At 40.5% G+C, this 20,819-nt stretch overlaps 1 protein-coding gene across 3 annotated transcripts in view; it reads left to right on the plus strand.

The window, feature by feature from the left end:
• The first annotated feature begins 314 nt into the window (after window positions 1–314).
• CDK14 (cyclin dependent kinase 14) overlaps window positions 315–20,819 on the plus strand; it is a 329,577-nt gene continuing 309,072 nt past the window's right edge. For 2 of the 3 annotated variants that reach the window (XR_014317025.1, XM_082754727.1), the window contains exons 1-2: window positions 315–727; window positions 6,813–6,844. Coding sequence is in view for 2 of the 3 variants with exons in the window: in XM_082754727.1 (XP_082610853.1) it covers window positions 646–727; window positions 6,813–6,844 (114 nt within the window). In the remaining variant the exon portion in view is untranslated. The remainder of the gene's footprint in view (window positions 728–6,812; window positions 6,845–20,819) is intronic. The other variant, XM_082754726.1, reaches the window with a different exon arrangement.

A 20,819-nucleotide genomic window follows, 5' to 3' on the forward strand; every position in this document is an offset into this window, starting at 1 on the left:
AGGGAGGGATGGGGATGGATGGAGGGATCGGATGGATGGATAGAGGGAGGGTTGGGGATGGAGGGAGGGATGGACGGGGCCCGGGGCCGGCCCGCTGTCTCCCCGTCTCTCCCCTTTCAGCTCACGCTTCCCCTCCCGGCCAGCCCGGCCCGAGGACACCGCCCCGCAGCCCGGCTCATCCCGGCGGGGCTGGCTGCAGCCCGGCTCGGCCGCCTCCTCCCGGCCCCGGAGCGGGGCGCCCCTGCCCAGCCAGGCTCCGCCTTTCTTCTCCTCCTCCTCCTCCTCCTCCACCTCCTCCTCCTCCTCCTCCTTTCTCTCCCGGCGCACCCCTCCCTCCCTGCTGCCTCCCTCCGTGCCCGCACCCGGCCGCACTCCCTGCTCCCCGCTCCCCTCCGCTCACTCCGCCTGCCCCCGGCTCCCCCCTCGGGCCGTGCCGGGGCAGCCCGGGGAGCGGGGCCGGCACCGCGCTATGAGCCCCGCGGCCGCTGCTGCTGCTCCCTAGGGCTCCGTCCCCGGGGGGACCGGGACCGGGTAGGGAGCTCCCCGGGCTAGGGGGCTCCCGGGGGGAGAGTGGGCAGGGGTCGTGCCGGCTGTGCCGGAGCCGGGACGGGGGTTGGCGAGGAGGGGGTGCCCGCCGTGCGTGCCATGATCGGCTCGCAGTCCGCCGAGAAGCTCGGCAGGATGAAAAAGTTGCGGAGAACTTTGTCGGAGAGCTTCAGCCGCATAGGTGAGGGCCCGGAGGGGGGAGAGGGACCGGGGCCGGGCGGGGGAACGGGGGGTGGTGGTGGGAGGATGGGGTGATGGGGTGGTGGTGGTGGGGTGATGTTGGGGTGTTGGGGGAGGTCCTGGGGTGCCCACGGTGCTGAGGGGCTCCCCCGTGCACACCACTCCACCCGCGGGGGGCTCAGTGTGGAGTGGGGGGCTTTAGGGCCGTCACAGTCCCCCCAGGAAACGTTTCCTACAAGTAAGGCCCGGGGAACACCGGACGGTCCCTGGGCAGTGTGGAGCTGGAGCTGAGTTGGCCCGGCAGAGGGTAGGCTCCGTTGCCAAAGGGAAACCTTGAGAAAAAACGTGGGAAAGGGAGTTGTTTTTGTGGTGTTGTTGCAGGTCTGGTCATTTATTTTTGGTTCAGGCTGCGCATTCTTTTAAGTTGAGGCATGAGATGCTGAGGCAGATAATGCTGGAGCAGGGATTTGGGAGGCCAGACAAAAGAAGTCTGTCTGTCGGCTGGTGCTGAACCTCGTCGCGCTTTTGCCGGCGCAAAGCATCGTGAGGTAGCGTTATCTGAGCGCCGCTGCCGAGCGTGGTACCTCCCAGTGTCACCGCCTCACGCTTGGCTTTGACAGCAGGTCGTTTTGCTCCAGGGTCTGTTCCTGAGAACAATGCCAAAGAGTTGCTCTGGTGGGCTTGGGCCGGTGTTTCTCTTCATTCCCAGCATGATGCTGGGCTTCATTCAGCATTCAAAGCGTTAACACCGGCCACCAGCATCACCGTGCAGCTGGGCAGGGAGAGAGGGTAACCTGGGTGAGGTGTGAGGGGGCTGTGGGCTGAGGTAGCGGGAGAGCTGTGCTGGGAGGCAGGGCAGGGGCCAAAACAGATGAGGGGATGCAGCAGCCGCTGTCCTTGTAGTCCCACCAGAAGAGGGGCTGTCTGCAGCCCTCACCCCTTGGCTGTCCCATCAGGGCACCTTCCCTTGCAGTCGGTCAGGCTGTCGGGCATGGCTCTACTTTCAGAGCTGCGTTGTCCCAGAGAGAGAGAAGGATGTGCCCAGAGCTGTGGCATTCGGTCCTCCCTCAACAGCCTCATCGACGAGGCTTGTTAAAGTATGTGGGCACTGTAGCTTGGCACGTGTTGTGTGTGTGCTGCTCAGCCTCTAACTTTTAGGGACTGCACACCTGAAGTGTAGAGGAGCATTTGAAATCAGCTATCTGTCTTTTTCTGTCTGATTGAAAGATGGTAATGACTGAAAGTTCATGTTTGTAAAAAAAGAATTTCAAGGGTAAATGTCAAGTTTCAATTCTGAAGTGAATATTAAGTTGCAGTTCCGTATCTCTCTGTGCCCATATGAAAATAGCTTTCACCTCTAATCAATCTTATGTCATTTAAACACATTTTGCAAGTTTGATTTAAAAGAGAGGAGTCGGGTGTTTGGTCTCTCACATACTCGTGTGCCTGTACGCACACACAGACACTCCTGTACAGGGCTGTGGGCAGGTTTTAGCCAGGGGAAGTCATTAACAAAGGAAGGATTTTGAGTGCTACTTTATCATAGCAGTGACAGTCCCCTTAATGCCTTCTTAGTATCAAAACCTCTCTGTGTGTTAGTTTCTGCACATTTTAGTGGCTTTGTTGGGTCATTGTCTCTCTTGTCGTTTTCACAAATGAAACATTTTAGTTTCCTTGGGAGCTTTGGCCTGCTGGAGGTACACATGCTGTTACATCTTCCCTTTACCCTGGCTCTTTGTGCAGCACAGGAGCACGGGAGGCTGCCTTGTTTGTTTGTTGTGGCTGTTTTGTCATTAAACTCAGCTGCTACCAGCATGACTGCTCCATCCTCAGATGCTCTAATAGCTGGGCCATCACACCAGGGATTGCATTGTGAGCAAAAACTCTAATTTATCACTGTGAGGTTTGGACCTAGTCCACTCCCCGATACCCACAGCCACAGATAAGCCCAAGTAAAGCCAGACTTTGTTTAAAACACTCTTAACTTGCGTATCAGGAAATGCTCAGGTAAAACACATGCTCCACTTGTGTTTTGAAATGAAGGAGAGAAAACCAAAGCCTCATTAGGAAAGGTCTTCTGGCTTTTTGTTGCTCTAATTTTACACCTCTTTTTGGCAATAAGGTGTTCCCTGGTGAGATCAGCAAGTTACTGTGTTTAATCTTGAGTCTTGTCAGTCTTCTGTTCAGTTACAATCAATTTTGAATCTATGATGATCTTTAAACTTTTCCCTTTCTGCTGCAGTTGATATCTTTTCATAGGTTCAAGTACACAATAGCATTATGAACACAGTCACATAAGTGATACCAGAGTAACATGGTATTCAAGTCAAACTGTGAGCTGGACCTTCCCCTAGTGCAGCAGCACCAGACATCCCCCAGTGTTAGCAGTATCTGAACTGTCAAATACAATTCCTCTACTGCTACAAGACCGCTTAATTTTGATCCTGATGTTACTGTTAGCTTCTTTGATAAGAGGAGTGGAAATGCATCCAAGATGTCATTTGCAGTGTGTTTTTGCAAGGGCTTGTAAGTTAATACTCACTGAACTACTTTCAAGACCACTTTCTCCCCAGAAAGTACTCAAAGTACTCTATTTGAGAGGCTGTATCAGCAAGGAATTCAAAACTTGATTATTTTTTTTTTCTTTTCCCAGTGTGCAATGGTATGTAAGTTAAGTAACGTTTGAAGCTATTTCCCAAAAGAAGAAAAAAATGAAATGTGGTATGGATGTTCTGGGTATTTCCCCCAGCATCTCTAGATAAAAGAGGAGGCAGATTTAAAACCAGCTTAGTTATCCCTGGGGCACAGAAAGGAGCCATTATTTTGTACCAACTGTAGCCTCAAGCAGACTTGGCCCGTTTTCCTAACTGTGATCTGATACAGTTCAGTCACTGCATCCAGAAACTGGCAGAGGGTCATGAATTTGTCTGTATTGTATATCCTCATCCTGCACAATGACGCAGGCTGGCTGATCCAGACCATAGCTGTCAGAGTTCCTAGCATGAAGACTGTTCATTTTGCTGTTTATGAGCTAAAAAAATGTGATGTGTGAAATTGTCTACCTTTGAGCCTTCATCCCAAGGCTCAAAGTTAGACAATTGCCTTGTCAGTCCTATTTGCAAGTCTGGTAAAGCACAATATGACACCGTGGTGTGTTGGAAAAAATGCATGTGGCCTGTGGTGCTAAACTGAAGTCTATATTCTAAAATAGACAGGATGGCCTTTTATTGCAGAAATTACATGCTGACAGTTCCAGAAGAATTAACCTTCTTTGCAGCTAATGCACCATTTCTGCTGGCAGAAGTTTTCTGGTGTTACAAGGAGTTATCTCTTAAAATTCAGCACGTCATGAAGAACTTGCAGTGCTAAGAATCCAAAAATGTACAGAATTCTTTTTATTGATATGTTTCCCTAACACAAACAGCCAAATTACTTTATAAATTCTACTTTCCTTGCTTACACACTGTTGTATGTGTACACAAACATATTATACTAAACGTCAACCAACTTTCTGAGATTCATTTGACTCCCTGTTTCTTTTAGCATTTAAACCTTTATTAGGTTTGGTTCTTAGTTTTACTCTTTGATAATTATGGAATGAAAATCAATAATGAGTAATTTTATAAAATTATCATCATCTTGTAGCTAGTTATGTAAAGAGTTCGTAGCTATGCATTTGTAGAAGTTAATATAGTACCAAAATCATATTTTGAGATTTTTTCAGTTCATGGCATTTAACCTTTTTGTTTGTTTGATTTGTTGTTATTTTTTTTTTTCTTATGCAATCTGTTTAGTCAAAAACTAACACCAGGTTTGAGAAAAAGGAAGCATTGCTGAAGGTTGTTCACAGTGCACTAAAAGTATTCTGTGGCAGCTCTGAGCATCTATGTGCTGTTACTAGCTCCTCACTGATACAAAGGTTATCTCCACTAATCTCCCCTAATGTACACTTGCATAGCTGGCATACCTGAGATAATGAGAAGTGCATTTCTAAACAGTTTATTTTTTTTTAATTGAGAGGCTTTTTTAACTTACAAAAAAGGATTGCATTAATGAGAAAACATGCTCATAATGTCATTAGTTGTTAGGAGTGTAAAATATGCTGGCTTGATTTTTTTTTTTTTTTTTTTAAGATGCTATGTGAATTTAATAATTGTGCTGTTAAGCAGAATCTGATTAAATGAGGGGCTAGGACTCTCATTTTCTTATTTTTGAAGGTTCATTTAGAAAAGCTGTTTTAGTCAAAGTTAGAAGTGAAAGTACAGACAAGCCAGAAATATGCAGCGGATCACAGATTCCCATTTCTTGTTCTGTTATGTTGTGAATTATGTTGGTTATCTGTTGTTTGGTTATTCCTGGAATGTTTTGGCCTTGTGAAAGTCAGGAGTTTTCATGAGGGACAAAAGCTTGTCAGCATGACCCAGGTGTATCATATTCCATATTTATAGCTTGTATGTCCTTGTGACCTGAGAAGTAAATAAAAAGATTAAAAATGTGTTCTTAAAAACTGGTTCATGTTTTTTTTTTTTTTTTTCCTCTTTTCTTTATGTCCCAACTCATATAATTTTTGGGTACTTGGGACTGACAGTCTGAAGATGTTTTGTCAGGCCTTTAAGACTGTAAAAATGCATTTCATGATAGAAATATACAGTGTGTGCACCTCAATCTTCTCAGCAAAATCTTTTTTTTTTTTTTTTTTTTTTTTTTTAAGATTTTTTGTTTCTGAACATGAAATCTGGAATCTAGATGAGTAATTGTAAAACAGTAATTTTCAGAGATTTTTTCAGAGATGGAGGAATACATTTGTCATGTCCCAAAGAAATGCCAATATGAAAGCAAACAAAGGCTGGAACATCTGTGCTTTCCTGTGCAAGGAAAACTGTGATTTGTAGCTTGCTGCCTGGGGCAGAGGTTGCAGAGCTGCAACACTTTCCTGCAGTGCTGTCCTGTGACAATGCAGAGCTCACCTGCCTCAGTTATCCCTGTGGTACAGCTGCTATGGTTTGGGGGTTTTATTTTATTTTAAGCTTTTGTTTCTGAAGACAGGGTTTGGAAGAGATAGTGGATTAGAAACTCAAGTGATTTGAAGGGAGAAGGAGCACCTGAAAAAGGAAAACTACTGAAGTCTAGATCCTTAAAGGTGCTGGGCACTGCTGGAATCAGTGAAATTTAGGTGTAAGAAACTTTATATTGCTTACATGGTTAGGAGCTGTCTGGGTCTATGGTCATTCAGGTTACCTCTGTCGAGTTGCAGACATTCACTAATAAATGGAAAAGAAATAGTGCAATCATCAGCTCAGTGGTTTGTCATATTTTAACTCTTCAAGAAAAGTCAACGAAGAGCAATTTAAGGGTGCAGTGCCCAATCCCTGTGGTGTGCAAAGCAAAGAAAGGTCTTCTGCCGTCTGAGTGATATGGTTCCAGTGGAGATTTGGAGAAGTTAAATTGTGTTCTCGCTTCAGTAAAGATATCCAGTATGCTGAAGGAAAAAAAAAAGTTTCATCAGATTAATGCTTGCTACAACTTTAGAACTATTCATGTCTGTCTCGCTTCACCAGTTCATGTGATTTTGGTACGGTTTTCATGCTTCCTTTTTTGTTGATTTTGTGCTAGTTAATAGTGTAAGAAAGACAGAAATATCATCTGTTTTGATGCAAGTCATGTGGTTTAAAGAAAAACACCAAAAGCCTGCTACAATTCATACTTCAATATAAAGATTTAGTACTTGACAAGCTGAATAGGCATTTAGGTGTTTATTATGCTTTTGCTTTATGAAGTTCAGTCAGGCTCTCCATAAAATGCTCAGTAAGAATTAAAGAAACTTGTGGACTTTTACTTTCCATAACCTGGAAGGATAATATTTTTCATAAATATGTAAATTTAGTTTCTTGGAAACATGCTGTGCAGTCCTACATTCCATTTAGTTTCATATTTTGAGTATAAAATTGTTATTCACGCCAGCATGTTCTTTCATAGTATGACAGGAAAATGTTGCTCTGTTTTTCTCTTTCCTGGAGTTAGTTGTTTTGTGCTCATTGAAATGCAGTACAGATAACTATTTCTTTTTTTTCCTTTTATTTTTAAAGCCTTGAAGAAAGAAGATAGCAGCTTTGATGAGGTAGGTTAAATATCTGTGTACCTCACATAGTCCAAATCTGCCTTATTATTTCTCACTAGTGCTTGGAGACCCACAGACAGTAGTGTTACTACATGCATATGTGTTAATACATGCATATTGCTTGAACATGTTTTCATTTCCCAAATAACTACCAGATGAATTTGTTGGTTGAGGGCTCTGAATGGAATGCTTGTTTCCTTGAATATAATAAAACTGAAAAGTCATATGAATAGTGTTCATGTAAAAAAAGTTACGTACAGAGAAATGGTGCATGCCAAGCAAATACTTTATAGGACTTTATGTACAGGAGTTCTTGTAGGTATGCAGACAATATAAAAATGTAATTCTTGAGAGAATGCCATATAAAGTGCTGCTGCACTGTCTTCATATTGAATATCTCAATTGAAATAGGTGCTACTTGTGAAATTGAAACACACACACACACACACACAACCAACAGCTAGCTGGAGTGGTAAAACTGATACTTGATTATTCACTGCAGTTGTGTTCGAGGTCTGTCCTATCTGCAATATGATACGTGTTAATTTTTAAAATATGCTGCACACAATTTGTGCTCGATTTATTTATGACAGGCTTTGAGAGGTTCAGGTTAGTGTTAGTTGTCCTGCAACACGAGTTTATGCAGGAACAGGTATAGGTCTTAGTGTGATGAGTTGTCAGTATTGAAGTCAGTGCTTGCCCTGTACTGCTACTGCGCTCCACCACCTTAGCTGGAAACAAACAGTAATATTTTCAAGCGTTGATGTTATACTTCTGGCCATTCCATGTCCTCCTTGTTGGATGCAGTAAGCTTAAGTCTTGGCTGATTACAGTGAGATAGCTGGTGAGTAATGCCAGATTCTGAAATAAATGGTGATGTAATGCCCTTGATTCTGGATCAAATCAGACTTCATCTCTTTCTGAACAGATCACTTGAAATTTTATACTCCTCTGCTGAAATTCACTAATAGCAATACAAATGTTTTAAACTTTTCTGGCATGTTGCTGGCTGTTTGAATACAGCTCAGCCCCTCTTATGTCTAGAGCGAAGACCCTGGAGTTGGACCGTGTCCGAAACCCTTGTATGTCAGTGGTCCTGACTATTGCAGTTCTGCTACAGCACTGTTAGAACTTGATGCCTTTTTAAAGTTATGACTGTTTTGATAAGTGGTTGATAGGCTCTGAATCCTTCTTTCACAAATCTGGTCTATTTTTGTTCAGTGCTTTCTTTATTCTGAATGCTTCAGTGTTATATCTGTGCTATAACCTACCCAATAAGTACCTTGTATTATATTTGATACAGAATTTGAAAGGATCTATAAAAATTTAAAAATGCTGTTTTACAAAGATGGCAATTCTTCTGTCTCTTCCCCTTCCACAGGATTGTTTATCTACAGGTTGTATATGGTTTTTTTTTTTTTTTTTTTTAAACTTGGCTTTCTGTTTGAACAGGAGACAACTTGAATGTGCTTTCTATTTAAATTTAGGTGTGTGTGTGTGGGGGAAAAAATGTCAGATATGTTTTTAATGGAATCAGATGTATTGTTCATGTGACTTACTGCAGTGGTTGCAAGAGAATGCTAGTGGGAAAAATGCACAAAAGAATTTTCTTCCATCTCCTGTAAGTATGGAAGAGTTTGGTGTGATGTTAGTATCAGTCAGTTCCATAGTTTTAGGTGACACTTATTGGAAGGAAGAAACCTGGGCATAGTTTTTATGTTGTCCTCATTAATCTCTTCAAATTAAATGAAGCAGTTCTTGGCAATCATCTAGCCTTAAGTACGAATCCAATGGACTGTACCATGTATCACTTAATTCCTTTCTTTTCAAACATCCTTCAAATCAGAAAATAAAACAGTCTTTAGTGACCGTAGTGTACTTGATTGTAGTTACATACTTCTAAGGGAGAGGGCACTTAACAAGCAGAGAAGTGAGCACATTTGTTGGTCTCAGAAGGCTCTCCTGAAAAACACTATTCAGACCATGGCATGATATAAAAGGAAAGAATTCTAGTCTTCTGGCTAGTATACCTAGTATTGGTATTGCCAGGAATGCAGTTATGAACAGAGTTATGATGACACGAAATGGGAATATCAGATGAAAAGGGGAGAGAGGAAGTAGTTATTTTGGTAGTGTTTTGTCTCAACTTTTTAGGCTTTATTATGAAAAATGGTATGGCCAATCAATCTCAATGGAGAAGGAGAATTCATGGTTTTAGCCATTCAAACTGTGACCAAAGCACCAGTAGCAAAAGCAGACTATAAAGGACCTGAAATCTCTGAGGGGAGAGGGAAAATGGCATAAAGAAGACCTTTCTAGAGTTGCAAGGTCTGGGTTTGCTGGTAAGTCAGTTGTCAGATTATTCTGCATGTTTTATGTGTTGCATCAGGCTCTTACTTGTTTATCCTTTGGGATATGTGGAGGAAAAAAAGAGCTTGTTTAGAAGATCTTTTTATACCTACTTTACACTTGCATGCAGTAGTTCAGAAATGTACAACGCTGCAGGAAGTCTTTATTTTGAAGAGAAACTACTAAGAATTGAGATATCAAACATGGCAGGTAAGTGTGTCACATAATTGCTTTCTGTGCGTTATGAAATTAATCTGTCTAGCAAATTAGGACCAAAAGAATCATCAAGAACAACAAAGCCTATGAGTAAGATGCATGCCAGGATATAATTTTAGTTGTTCCTGAAGTGTTATAGTGATCTTTTCAGTGCATTTAGTCCTGCCCATAAGCTTAGAGCACAGCAGTAGCACAAAGGAGTAGTGTAGGATTTGTCACTCTTTTGTACCTGCTTTTATGTTGCTTTGATTAAATTTCAAATGATAAGAAAAAAGAATATATATGCTGCTAGCCTTTACTTCAGTCTGTGTAAACGGTTTAATTGATATGGAACTTCAAATCCATTTATATCCTATTTGCCTTCATTAGAATTTATGGCATCTTCCAGAGACTCCTGTGAATAAATGAGTGAGATACAGGCCACTTTTTATGTTGTCTTTAAAGTTTGACTTTTCCTTTTTATCATACCAGTGCTTACTAATCACCTTTTGACAACTGGAACATAGGCTTGATCCAATACCTACTGAAGTCAGTGAGAAGTTCTCATTGTTTTCAGTTGTTTATGGATCAGATTCTTGCAGAATGAAATATCACAATTTGGGGGTGGGGTGTGCGGCACGTTCTTGCCTGTTTTCAGGGTTACTTTGAACAACAGGAAGTAAGCAGAGTTTTTCCATCTTCTTGTGTTCTGAAATACTGTTACCTGCTCTCTGAAGAAGGCCAAGTGCAAAAGATAGTTGTCCTACTTCTTGGAGCAACCTAACCTAAATCCAAGGATCTTCCCTTCTCTCTGAGTGCAGATTTTGGTACAGAAAGCATCTGTTTCACTCTTTCAGGCAAAACATTGAGATGGGATTATGTGCAATGCGCTGCCTCATTATCTACTCTGGATAGGAAGATATGAGGTAAACACCTACAAGGTGTAGTGATACATGTAAAGAGCCATCTATAAACAAATGTTTGGCCTTTGAGTGAACCTTTTTTGTGTGTTTGTGTGTGTTCCAGTAGTTTTCTCTGTTACAAGTAATAACTTCCAACTCTGCAGGATTATTTTGATGCTTGTGAACTTTTAGCATAAAAAGAACTGTGGAATTTGGCCACTGTGTCTTATAAAGGTGCAACTACTTTCTTTTTCACTTGAATGTGATTGAGGCCAATTGCGTGTAGCTGAATTGCAGCATATTTGTTGGAGTGACACCCAGTGTTGATATTGTGACTAAGCCCATCACAACGCTCGTAACCTGTTCCTTTGCTTAGCTACTTGCATTTATGATTTATTTCTAAATTATTGTTAGTCTTGAGCTGTTCATTCTTGTTCTTCTGTTTGTTAGCAGTTTCTCTGAGCCCTTAAATTGTAATTTAAGACCTTTAGTCATATGTATGCACACTGGCTGAATTAACATCAACGTCATAATGAAATCAAAGTGAAATAATCTAAAATCTCAGAATCATTTATGGGATTATTTTTTTATGTATTGAGTTGTATTGCTGTTGTTTAGCTATATTTTGTTCAGTTTCAAGAGCATATCAGAAAAGTAACTGTAGGGTTTCTTATGAAATACTGTGATTGTGCCTGCCACATACATAATCCTTTCTGACTCCTCCCAGTAATTTTGAGGTTGGCCAGCAGTGGCCTTCCAGATACTTGACGAAAAAGCATGTGAGTTGGCTGAGGGACAGAGATAAGAATCTCCTCTGAATGAAAGGCTGGAATGCAAGGTCATGTAAATATAAGAGAATCTGTGTGGAAGGGTTATGAATACTTGGACCTCAGTAAAATCCTTAATACTCCTCCACTCCTTACTTCATTTGTAGTCTCCAGGCATGAGGAAACTGAACTTCATTTATTTAATTGTTTCATTCATGGAACAACTTCTGTGTTTTTGAAGTGGAAGTCTGTGAAAGGGGAAGGAGTTTTGCCAAATTGCTTCTTGGTTCTGCAATACGTTTGCTCTTGCAACCTCTCTTTCAATAAAACAAAAACAAAAAGGCTATTCCTTCTGTGTGATGTTGCCATTGAGAGTCTTAGTTTAAAAGACATCTATGCTTGAACCAGAAATCTTGTGTAGAGAACTTTTTGAATTAAAAGATTTAAAAGGAAGGATACAGCAGGAAAAAAAAAAAAAGTAGAAAAGTAAGTAGGAAAAAAAGTAGAGGTCTGTAAAGAATAAACAAGAGGAATATGAATGCAGTAATGCAGGAAGCACATAATACAATACGTAACATAATACAATACCTAATATTTGTGCCATTTTTTCAATGTTTTCTTTATAGTAAGTAGCTTGAGAAAGCAGTGGATATTGGAAAGTATAGATATGGAATGATACCTTTGCCTTCTCCTCCTGCAGCAGGGAGTCTTCAACAGAAGTGGAGGAGAAAGAAATTTAGCCTTCTTGAGACTTAATGTTACTTTTTGTGGTATCTTGGAATAAGCATTAATAGTTTCACACCTGGGAGACTTAAAAGTGTGAGGTTGGTGTGTGACAGCCATAGGGAAGAGCATGTGATACAAAGGATTCTGGAAAGCTGCTTGTTATTCCTCTGGGTGGGGTAGTTCTTTATTGCTCAAGGTACTGCAAAATCATTACAGCCATGGCCTGGTTGTCTGCTTCCTGGTGACTGTTCACACTTAAGAATCAGTGGACTGGTGACTACTGAACTGATTTGTGTAGTGGAAAGTTCTAGAGGAGCGGTTAAAAGAAGTGTTTTGTGCATAATGTTTAAGATTAGCCTGCAGATCTTTGGGGAGGGTGGAGGGAGGGCGTTATCAGCACTGAGAGCTGAGGTTTGGCATAGGGTGTATGATGACTCCCGGTGGCAGCTTACATCTGCATGGAGCAGAGGCAAGCAGGTAATAATATGGATAACAGTTACGATATGTGAATGAAGGCTGAGGGAAAAGAGATTTGGAAAGAAGTGCTAGGAAAAAGAAACAACTATAAATAAATCTGAAAAGCAAATGGAAGTATAGGTGTCGAAGCAGTTTCTAAATAATAACTAGGGAGCTGGGTCAGAAATCTTTGTCTGGTGGTTCACATTAGCTTGCCAAAGATGTACAGAGTTGATTGAAACATCCTGAGAGATGTCTGCTCAGACATACGTCACAAAGTAAATGAGAGGAAATATAATTCCAGGCAGAAGATAAATTCACTAGCAGTAACTTCCAGGACTGAATTATCACTTGGGACATAACATAGACAAAAAATTTTTGGGGGGAAGAGGGAAGTAAAAGCTCAACAATCTGATGGTTCCTGCAGGAGGCCTGTCTTTGTTTATGTAATGCTTGGATTCACAACAAGGTCTTTGTGTTGTTGAGATTTTTCCAGTCTGCCACCTTTGCGAGAGAGAATGGGTGGGGATGATGTCTCCAGGGCCTTTCCTTTACAAAGGAGATTTCCTGGGAAGTGATTTGGTTGGGTCTGTGTTCTTACCTCTCATAGCTCAACTTCTTCTTACCTTCAGTACTGTTTGTGTACACTGCTGATGGTGTTGGTTCAGTGGCTCTCTAGAGAGAGAGGGCTCGAAGAGCAGCTTGCCCTGCAGATTTTCTCATTGTTGTTGCCATATGCTGGGCTTTAAGGCCTTTCTAACAAAGTATGAATCTGAGTTGCGGATGGATGTTTAATATGACTATGTGTGGGTTTATAGCAGGACAGTATAAACACTTCAGTTCTTACAAAGATGTTCTCAGCTGCTTAAAGTGAATAATCCTTTCCTCTTGAAAACTGATAATATAATTAACAAATGTGCTTCAGGTGAGCCTGAGGATGAAGAGAATGGATGTAAGACAGCACACTTTCTACTGGAGTATGGCAGCTTCTTACTCAATTGGCTGTGAGAGATGTCCCTTTCATCATTTCTAAAAATGCTTGTTTGTGAAACTTCCCGTGGCTTAAAAAACAAACAAACAAGCAAACTTTGGAAAGCCTCACATAACTTCTCAGAGAACTACCAAAACTCCTTGTTTTATATGACTATTTGAGATTCCTGTCACTTCCCTGTGCTGTGTTGCATGTGGAAGAAAGGAGGGTTCTGGAAAACATGAGATGCCTCAGAAGCAGGCCTACGTAACAACAGTGCAAACTAATAAGTAATTGGCAGATGGCAGAGAAGCAGCTGAGTAAAACTGACTGGAGCATGGCTGCTCCCTTGCATTCAGTTTCAAGGCTTTGAAGCAAAATCCGAGACTGTTTGGAAGGTTTACAGTTTTACTTCATGGTGACTTTTTACTTAGAACAGGAGTTGACCTTGGTGGGAAACCTGAGTTTGAAGAAGTCAAAATTTGAGAACTTTTCTGTTGTGTTCAGGGGAGGATTTTCATCCGGGAGCAACACTAAATCTGTTGATTGGCAAGCCACATGTTGAATTGTGCATTCTTCTGCCTGGCGTGTTTGTTGACAGCACATCCAGTTGCCTTTCAGAAAGTGTACGTTATTTACATTTTGTTTAAAAAAAAAAAAAAAAAGGCCAAGTCAACCATGAAACTGCTTACTCCCCTTCTCTGCTTTCCCTTCTCCTATGGGTATCGGATGGAAGAAGTGTTCATGTCAACAGTTAATGTGTATGTGTCTTTTGCTTAATTCTTCTTTGGAAAAAGACGAGGCAAAAGATCAGAACGTGATCTGAATCCATGCCTATGGCAGTGACCTGTGAGGATCTGGCCAAAATGCTGGCATATAAGAATTTTAACCTATGTTCTGGCCAGTTTGGAAATGTTTTAGATATCAGAAACATTATAAAATGAGATGAGTTTCCAGGTCTACTTCTCTCACTTGGGCACATGTATTTGTGTGGGGGATGTTTCTGTGAATCAGACAAGTGGGTATATGCATTCGAGAGATGTGGAGTCTGAATGTAAGCTGCTAAAATTTTGGTGAAGTGCACTTATGTGTAAATCCTGCAGTTTATTTTCTTTGGATAGATGGGATGTAGTAATTTATTTGTTACTCTGCTTTGTTTTATCTACCAAACAGAGTACATTACATATGGGATCAGTAGCTTCTTGTTCTTGACCTTGCTGGGTAGTCTGAGTTGCAAAAGAAGGAATAATTGTGTGTCCTTCTTGATGGTTCTCTTTCCTACTTTCCTTGTACTTAGACTTTATTGCTTTTTTATTATTTCTTCAAGCCACAGTACTAGCAAACATGACTATATTTAAATGTTCTTCTCTTGAAAGAATCTAAATGAAAATAAATGGCTTCTGTCTTTTTTTTCTTTCCTAAGAAATTCTGTGTGTATGATGCCTCATCTGATGTGTTACAGTGTCATCGATAACTGCGTATTTGCAGGATCCCATCCACAGTAATGAAGGTTGTGAGTCAGTTGACATCTCTTGCTTATTTATGTGGAAGAAAGAAGAAGGGAGATTGCAGGTTATGCTTGTTTATTTAAGCAAAATATATTTTATGTGCAAGATGCAATGCCATTTTGATGATGATATTAAGGCCTAAAAAAATTGTCATTGCCCTACGCCTCTTTCTCTATTTATTCTAGTGTTTGTTTATCTCTTTCCTCTTCCAGCAAAGTTTTGTATTTCAGTGCCAGCTGCTAGTACTTCTTTTGCTTTTTCCAGGTACAGCAGTTTTCAAACTATATTTTGTGATTCAAATGCGAGTACTATAGGTTATTTAAATGTTAAATACTGGCAGTGATTTAATAACCACAACTGAGAGTGAACACTGCTGAAAACTTAATGATAAAATATGGTGGCAAGACCACTGACAGGGCCTTGTAATGGTCATTATCAATAATTCTGATTAAGAACTGGAATTGGGTTCTCCTGAGCTAGTTACTTCATCTGAATTAAGTTTCTCTGTAGGATCCATATGTTCATTTTTTTCAGTCTTGAGAAATAGAAGCAAAGTTACTAGCTTTAGAAGCTGTTCAGTGTTGTGCAAGCCCAGGAAAACCAGTGGCTTACATAGATATATATGTATATATATTTTTTCCTGCTGACATGCTCTGTAGGGCTTTTCTCTGTACATGAACTTCTGTGTCTGATAATACTCTATGCAAGATGATGTACTTCCATACATACACGCTTGAGGAGTTTTCCTCTTTCTGTTACAGTAAAATGAAATTCTTGTTACTGGTGGACTTTTAATTGTGCAGAATCATGGTCAGTACTAATTTTACCTTAATGGATTGTTTGTCTTCCTTTTCCTCCACTGGAACTGTTTCATTGGATCTGTGGCAAGCTGATCCTGAAACCATACCTGAGGCTGGCTTCATGCTGTTCTTGAACTTGTTTTCTGACTACAGTTTTGAAAATGTAACAGTCTCAGGAAATTTGTTTGAGGTCGCTTGCTGTTATTAGTTAGGTCAGAGATGCCCTTCAGCTTTGAAATCTGGAAGGCTTTCTGTTATCCTAAGGATGTTGCAAGAAGCAGTGTTGAGACTAGGAGACATATTTTGGTTCATATTATTTTCTTAAGCTAATTCCCTCTCAGCAAAAGCATTTTTCCTCACTGTTTTGTTAGGCAGTTAGAGAGAACAGTTAGAAGAATATATTGAAGCTGATGTAGTGTTTAGTCAGTATTCCCTTGTTTTTAATCTCCATCTCTTTATTAACATACAGTGATTTTTCCTGACAGAGAAACAAGATTTTTCACATTATTTTTGATAACTGTTTTTTTTTTTTTGTTTGTTTTGTCAGAAGACTAGTTCCCTTCCCCCAACATGGGGCTGGTGTGTTAAACAACTTCTGTATCATTTGGAATTAACAGTTGTCTTCCTGTAACAGTTTCTGGCTTCATTTCACTTTAATTCATCCGGTACTGTGACCAAAACTGCATTATAGTCCAAAGACAGCATCGGTAGCTCTTAGTTAAGTCTTAAGGCATATTTATGCTTCTTGGATTTCTTCTGTGTTTATTTTTCCCCCTCTGTTTTGTGCCTGATTTTGTTTAAGGCTTAGTCTCAGAGTGTAATTATCAGTGTTCACCATTTATCTTTCTTCTTGTTGGTCTTGTTCTTAGACTGGAACGGTTTCCTTGTCCGTGGTGACAGGGCTGCTACTGAAGTGCTTGCCAGTTGTAGAGGCAGCTGCAGGCAGCACAGGAGCACAGCCAGAGGTGGGACCACGCATCCCAAACACAGCAGGCGGAGAGAGCAGGGGAGCACCTGCGGGTTGCCTGTCCCGTGGGGCAGTGGCAGAAGTGATGGTGGCTTCCATTTATTTATTAGCTTTCTAGACACACTTATCAAATGATCTCCAACCTGCACTGCTTTGCTGATGCCAATTACTGATGCAGTTTTACAGTTACAATAGTAATCTATACTTGTTCAAAAAAAAAAAAAAATAGCTTATCCATGCAAAGCATGATGCCTCTTTGATTCATCAAATTAATCATTCTTAGTTTCTTTAGATATGCAAAATGTCTCATGATTGCAGGTTTGCTCTGTCTGGAGGAAAAAAAAAAGTCTCTATATACATATATAAAAAGAAATTACCAGTTAGAAACAGGATGTTACAGACTTCTCATGCTGACCTTGGAGATGCACAGAATTCCAGAAACCAGAGAAGAACATCTGGAGAAGTACTTGAGAGGCTTTATTTATTTATTTATTAGTGCAGCATGGCTCAGTTAAATGTGAGGCATCTGGCCATTGTCAAGTAGTGATAGAAGCTCAGAGAAGATGAAGGGATATGCTCAATTTGCTTGCTCTTTGAAAGGTATACTGTAACACTTCAGACTTTTTCTGTTCAACTCAGTAAGAAAATGATATTTTTGTCTTTGAAACCAAAGTTTGAAGTAAGCAAGCAGTTACAAATTAGACTAAGTACGTGTATTTCTTATATCTCAAGAACAGTTATTTTGAGTGTTGTGGAGAGAATACTTAATCATGCATTATATTTGGACATAAGATAATGTTCAAGCTTATTTGAACCCAAAGTGATGATACTTAGCAAAATACTGTATCAAAAGTAAAAATCTAAGTTACTGTTAAGAAAAATGATTCTTGTATATTTGAACACCCTTGCTGGGGAAGCTCTTTTTCTGAAAGTTGTTTTCTGCATTAATATCAGCAATATTCTAATTGAGATACTGGTAGGTTTAGTGTAAATACTAATATTATTTAAGTCTTCCATAAGTGTGGTGGGAATAACATGGACTTTTACAGTTGAAGTGATCTTTCATTTTGGTGTTACCAGTCAAGCTTCAGGCAGGACACCTATTTGAATCTATGCTTATAGAACCTGGCAGAGCTCATGAGTATGTTTAATACTCACTGATAAGCTGGTGAGTCCAAGGAGGGATTTCAAGAGGTTGCTAGGGTTCAGTGATGATGTAAGACTTTGGAGCAGATGTTCTGCTGTGAGTGAGTCCTCATTGTGGAAAATTGTGTGAATCCTGTTTATTTTATTGTCAGAGTTTGGAAGAATGCCATGACTATCTTCCTTGCTGACTTTCTATCTCTTGTGAAAAATGCAGAGAGGAGGCCTCTTGGAGGGAAAGGCAAAATCTGATTTTCTTTTTCTTTTGCCAAAGAACGTAAATGGAATTAGAGTTATTTAGTGGGAAACTATTAATTATAGTCAGAGTGTGTTTCTTAGCTTTCTTCAAAATTTAAAACATGGATAGCCAATCAGTGATACAGGCAGGAATTAGATTGAACTTCAGAGAGTTGCAACCCCCCTGTTTAACTCCAGGACTATACTACGTGTGCTCATGGTCCATTGGTGTATTAGTAATGCCATGAACCATTCCTAGGGAAAGTAACATCGACAATAAATCCCGCAGGCATCCATTGCAAACTTTAACTGGGTACAAGATAAAACCCAGACCAGGGAAAAGAAGTGACTCTGTCTCTAAGACCAGTCAACACTGTTTCCTAAAAATGATTACGTTGGGTACCAACCAGGAAGAGAGCAGCTTTTCAGAAAAAGCCCTGGGGGTCCTGTTGGACACCAATCTGAATATGAGCCATCAATGTGCCTTTGCTGTGAAGGTGTCTAATGATATCCTGGGCTGCAGCAGGATGACAGTTGCCAGCAGGTGAAGGGAGGTGACTCTTCCCCTTTATTCAGCCCTAGTGAGGCCACACCTGGAATGCTGGGTCCATTTCTGGGCTCTCCAGTACATGGGCAAGGACCTACTGGAGAGAGTCCAGCAAAGGGACACAAAGATGGTTGAAGTAGTGGAGCATTCGTCCTGTAAGAAAAGGACAAGAGAGCTGGGACTGCTTAGCATGCAGAAGAGAGAGGTCAGGGAGGATCTTAACGTATATAAATACCTGAAGGAAGGGTACAAAGAAGATGGAGCCAGGCTGTTTTTGGTGGTGCTTAGTGACGGGGCAAGAGACGATGGACACAAACTGAAACACAGGGGGTTCTGTCTGAACATCAGGAAACATCTTATTGTGAGGGTGGCAGAGCACTGGCACAAGTTGCCCAGAGATGTCTTGGAGTCTCCATCCTTGGAGCAGCAGGAGATTGGAAGGCACTCCAGAGGTCCCTTCCAACCTCAACCGTTCTGTGATTCATGCGCTTTATTGCAAGCTTCTTTCTGCAATCTGTTTGAAGCTTTTTGCGTCACTTGTATCACAAGCAATTGACTTTTAGTTATGTTGTATATAAACACCAATGATATTTTAAATGTTTTTGTGAGGAGAGGTGATCTGCTTCAGATGTAATTCCATACAGTGCATTGCAAGCTTTTGTGGTCCAAGTTCTATAAAGAATGTCAGAGGTACTGTTTCAAAGCTCTTGTTTATGAAAGCTTAAAAGAAATCCAGATGTGAAGGTTCTGCATTTGTAATGAAAAGCTTTTCTTTAGAAGCCCGCTCCTATCCATCGCTCATCTGTCTAAAGTACCTTTGGAAAAATCCCATTTCTTTCCTTCCCCAAGCCTCTAACACTTGATCCTCTAGAGTAAACAACACAGAGCTTTGTCAAATGAGGGGAATTCTACACCATATCTTGATTTTTCTCTTTTTAAAGGACACTTTTAAAACTGGGGGAAGGACAGCGCTAAAGGAAAGCAAACAACTTTCTTTATGTCATGATCAGTAGTGGTTTTAGGCAGTATGGAGGAGGGGGGAGATACTGATGTTAGTTTGTGTTTTTTCCTCTGTAAACCTAAAGGAAGGGGGAATATCCCATTACGTTTATTACTTACTGCATGTGTTTATTTTCCTCAGTTTTCTAATTTAGTTGCTCTTCAGACGTGTTTCATCCTCTTCACAAATGCACATAGTGTGGAGCTCTAAGAAGTGAGTCTGGACTGGTTGAAACATCTAAATTCTTGATCTGAAGCGTGGTCATAACACGCTTCCTGTGGTGAATGTCTCTGTTTATAGGCTTGCTCCTGAATGTTTCTGGTGTTGGAACTGGCATTAGTATTAAGAAATATCATATGGAAAATAGTCATGGAAATAGAATGTGACCAGAATTTCTCATTACATCTTACTGGATGTCAGAAGGTCTCCTAGTTGTCATTCCTGGCTTTAGTGCTTGAGGGTCTTACCCCTGATTTATAGGAAGGAGTCTGAGAGCTGTTGATGATAATGGGGTTGTATTCCTAATGGGAAGGGTAATATTGTACCTATAATTTATTTGTTGTTGTTGTTTAGGCATAAAGCTGCCACCAACAAAGCACAGCTGAATGACTTGCATTTTTGAATGTGTGGCATACCTGTATTTCAGTTTTCTGTCTGGGATGGGCATGTGATCACATACATAACTTAAGGTGTAAACAGCTTCATATTACCTTTCTTTCATTTGTCTGGAATTGCTCCTTTACGTGCTCTTGTTGTGGAGCACCTTCCATTCTGTAATGGCAGGACAGCTTACATCCTGCAAACTTGTTCATGAAGCTCTGTCTTGATCACCAAACTTTTTCAATAGAAGAGTTCAAAAGATTGTGCTCATTATGCTAAAAATTAAAAATAAAATAAAAATGGCACCCCTAGGCTTCTGCATGATCAAACTTGGGTAAGTTTTAAAACCGGGCCATGATTAATTGTACAGTAAAACAGAATTATTAATTTATGTTTTTAAGAGAAGGGACTAAATTATGTTCACCCTATCTGTACAGTTTTGGAAAAGAGAAATATGCATTAATAAACAACATGACTGTAATTAATTAATGATCCCCTGGAGAGGGTTTGCTCCCAGAGTAGCTAATTACTGTGTAAAATACTAAAAAATTAATCCCAAAGCACATCGTGAAAAATCAGCCATGGGTTAGTGAATTGTGGTGATGGAAACAGATTGTTTTTTTTTGTCTTAATGGCTAAAGTTAACAACTGAGACAAATGATGAAATGCAAAACAAAACTCCAGTGTTTAGGTGCATTTTGGCATTCCTAATTAATGAGCTTTTAGCTGTGACACTAAAAATAGCATAAATATCTTAGTAGAATTAGTGTGAGCTATCAGAGAATCACAGAATTATCTAGGTTGGAAG

The sequence above is a fragment of the Aythya marila genome (genome assembly GCF_965140915.1).
Source record: "Aythya marila genome assembly, chromosome: 2".
NCBI classification, from domain to species: domain Eukaryota; kingdom Metazoa; phylum Chordata; class Aves; order Anseriformes; family Anatidae; genus Aythya; species Aythya marila.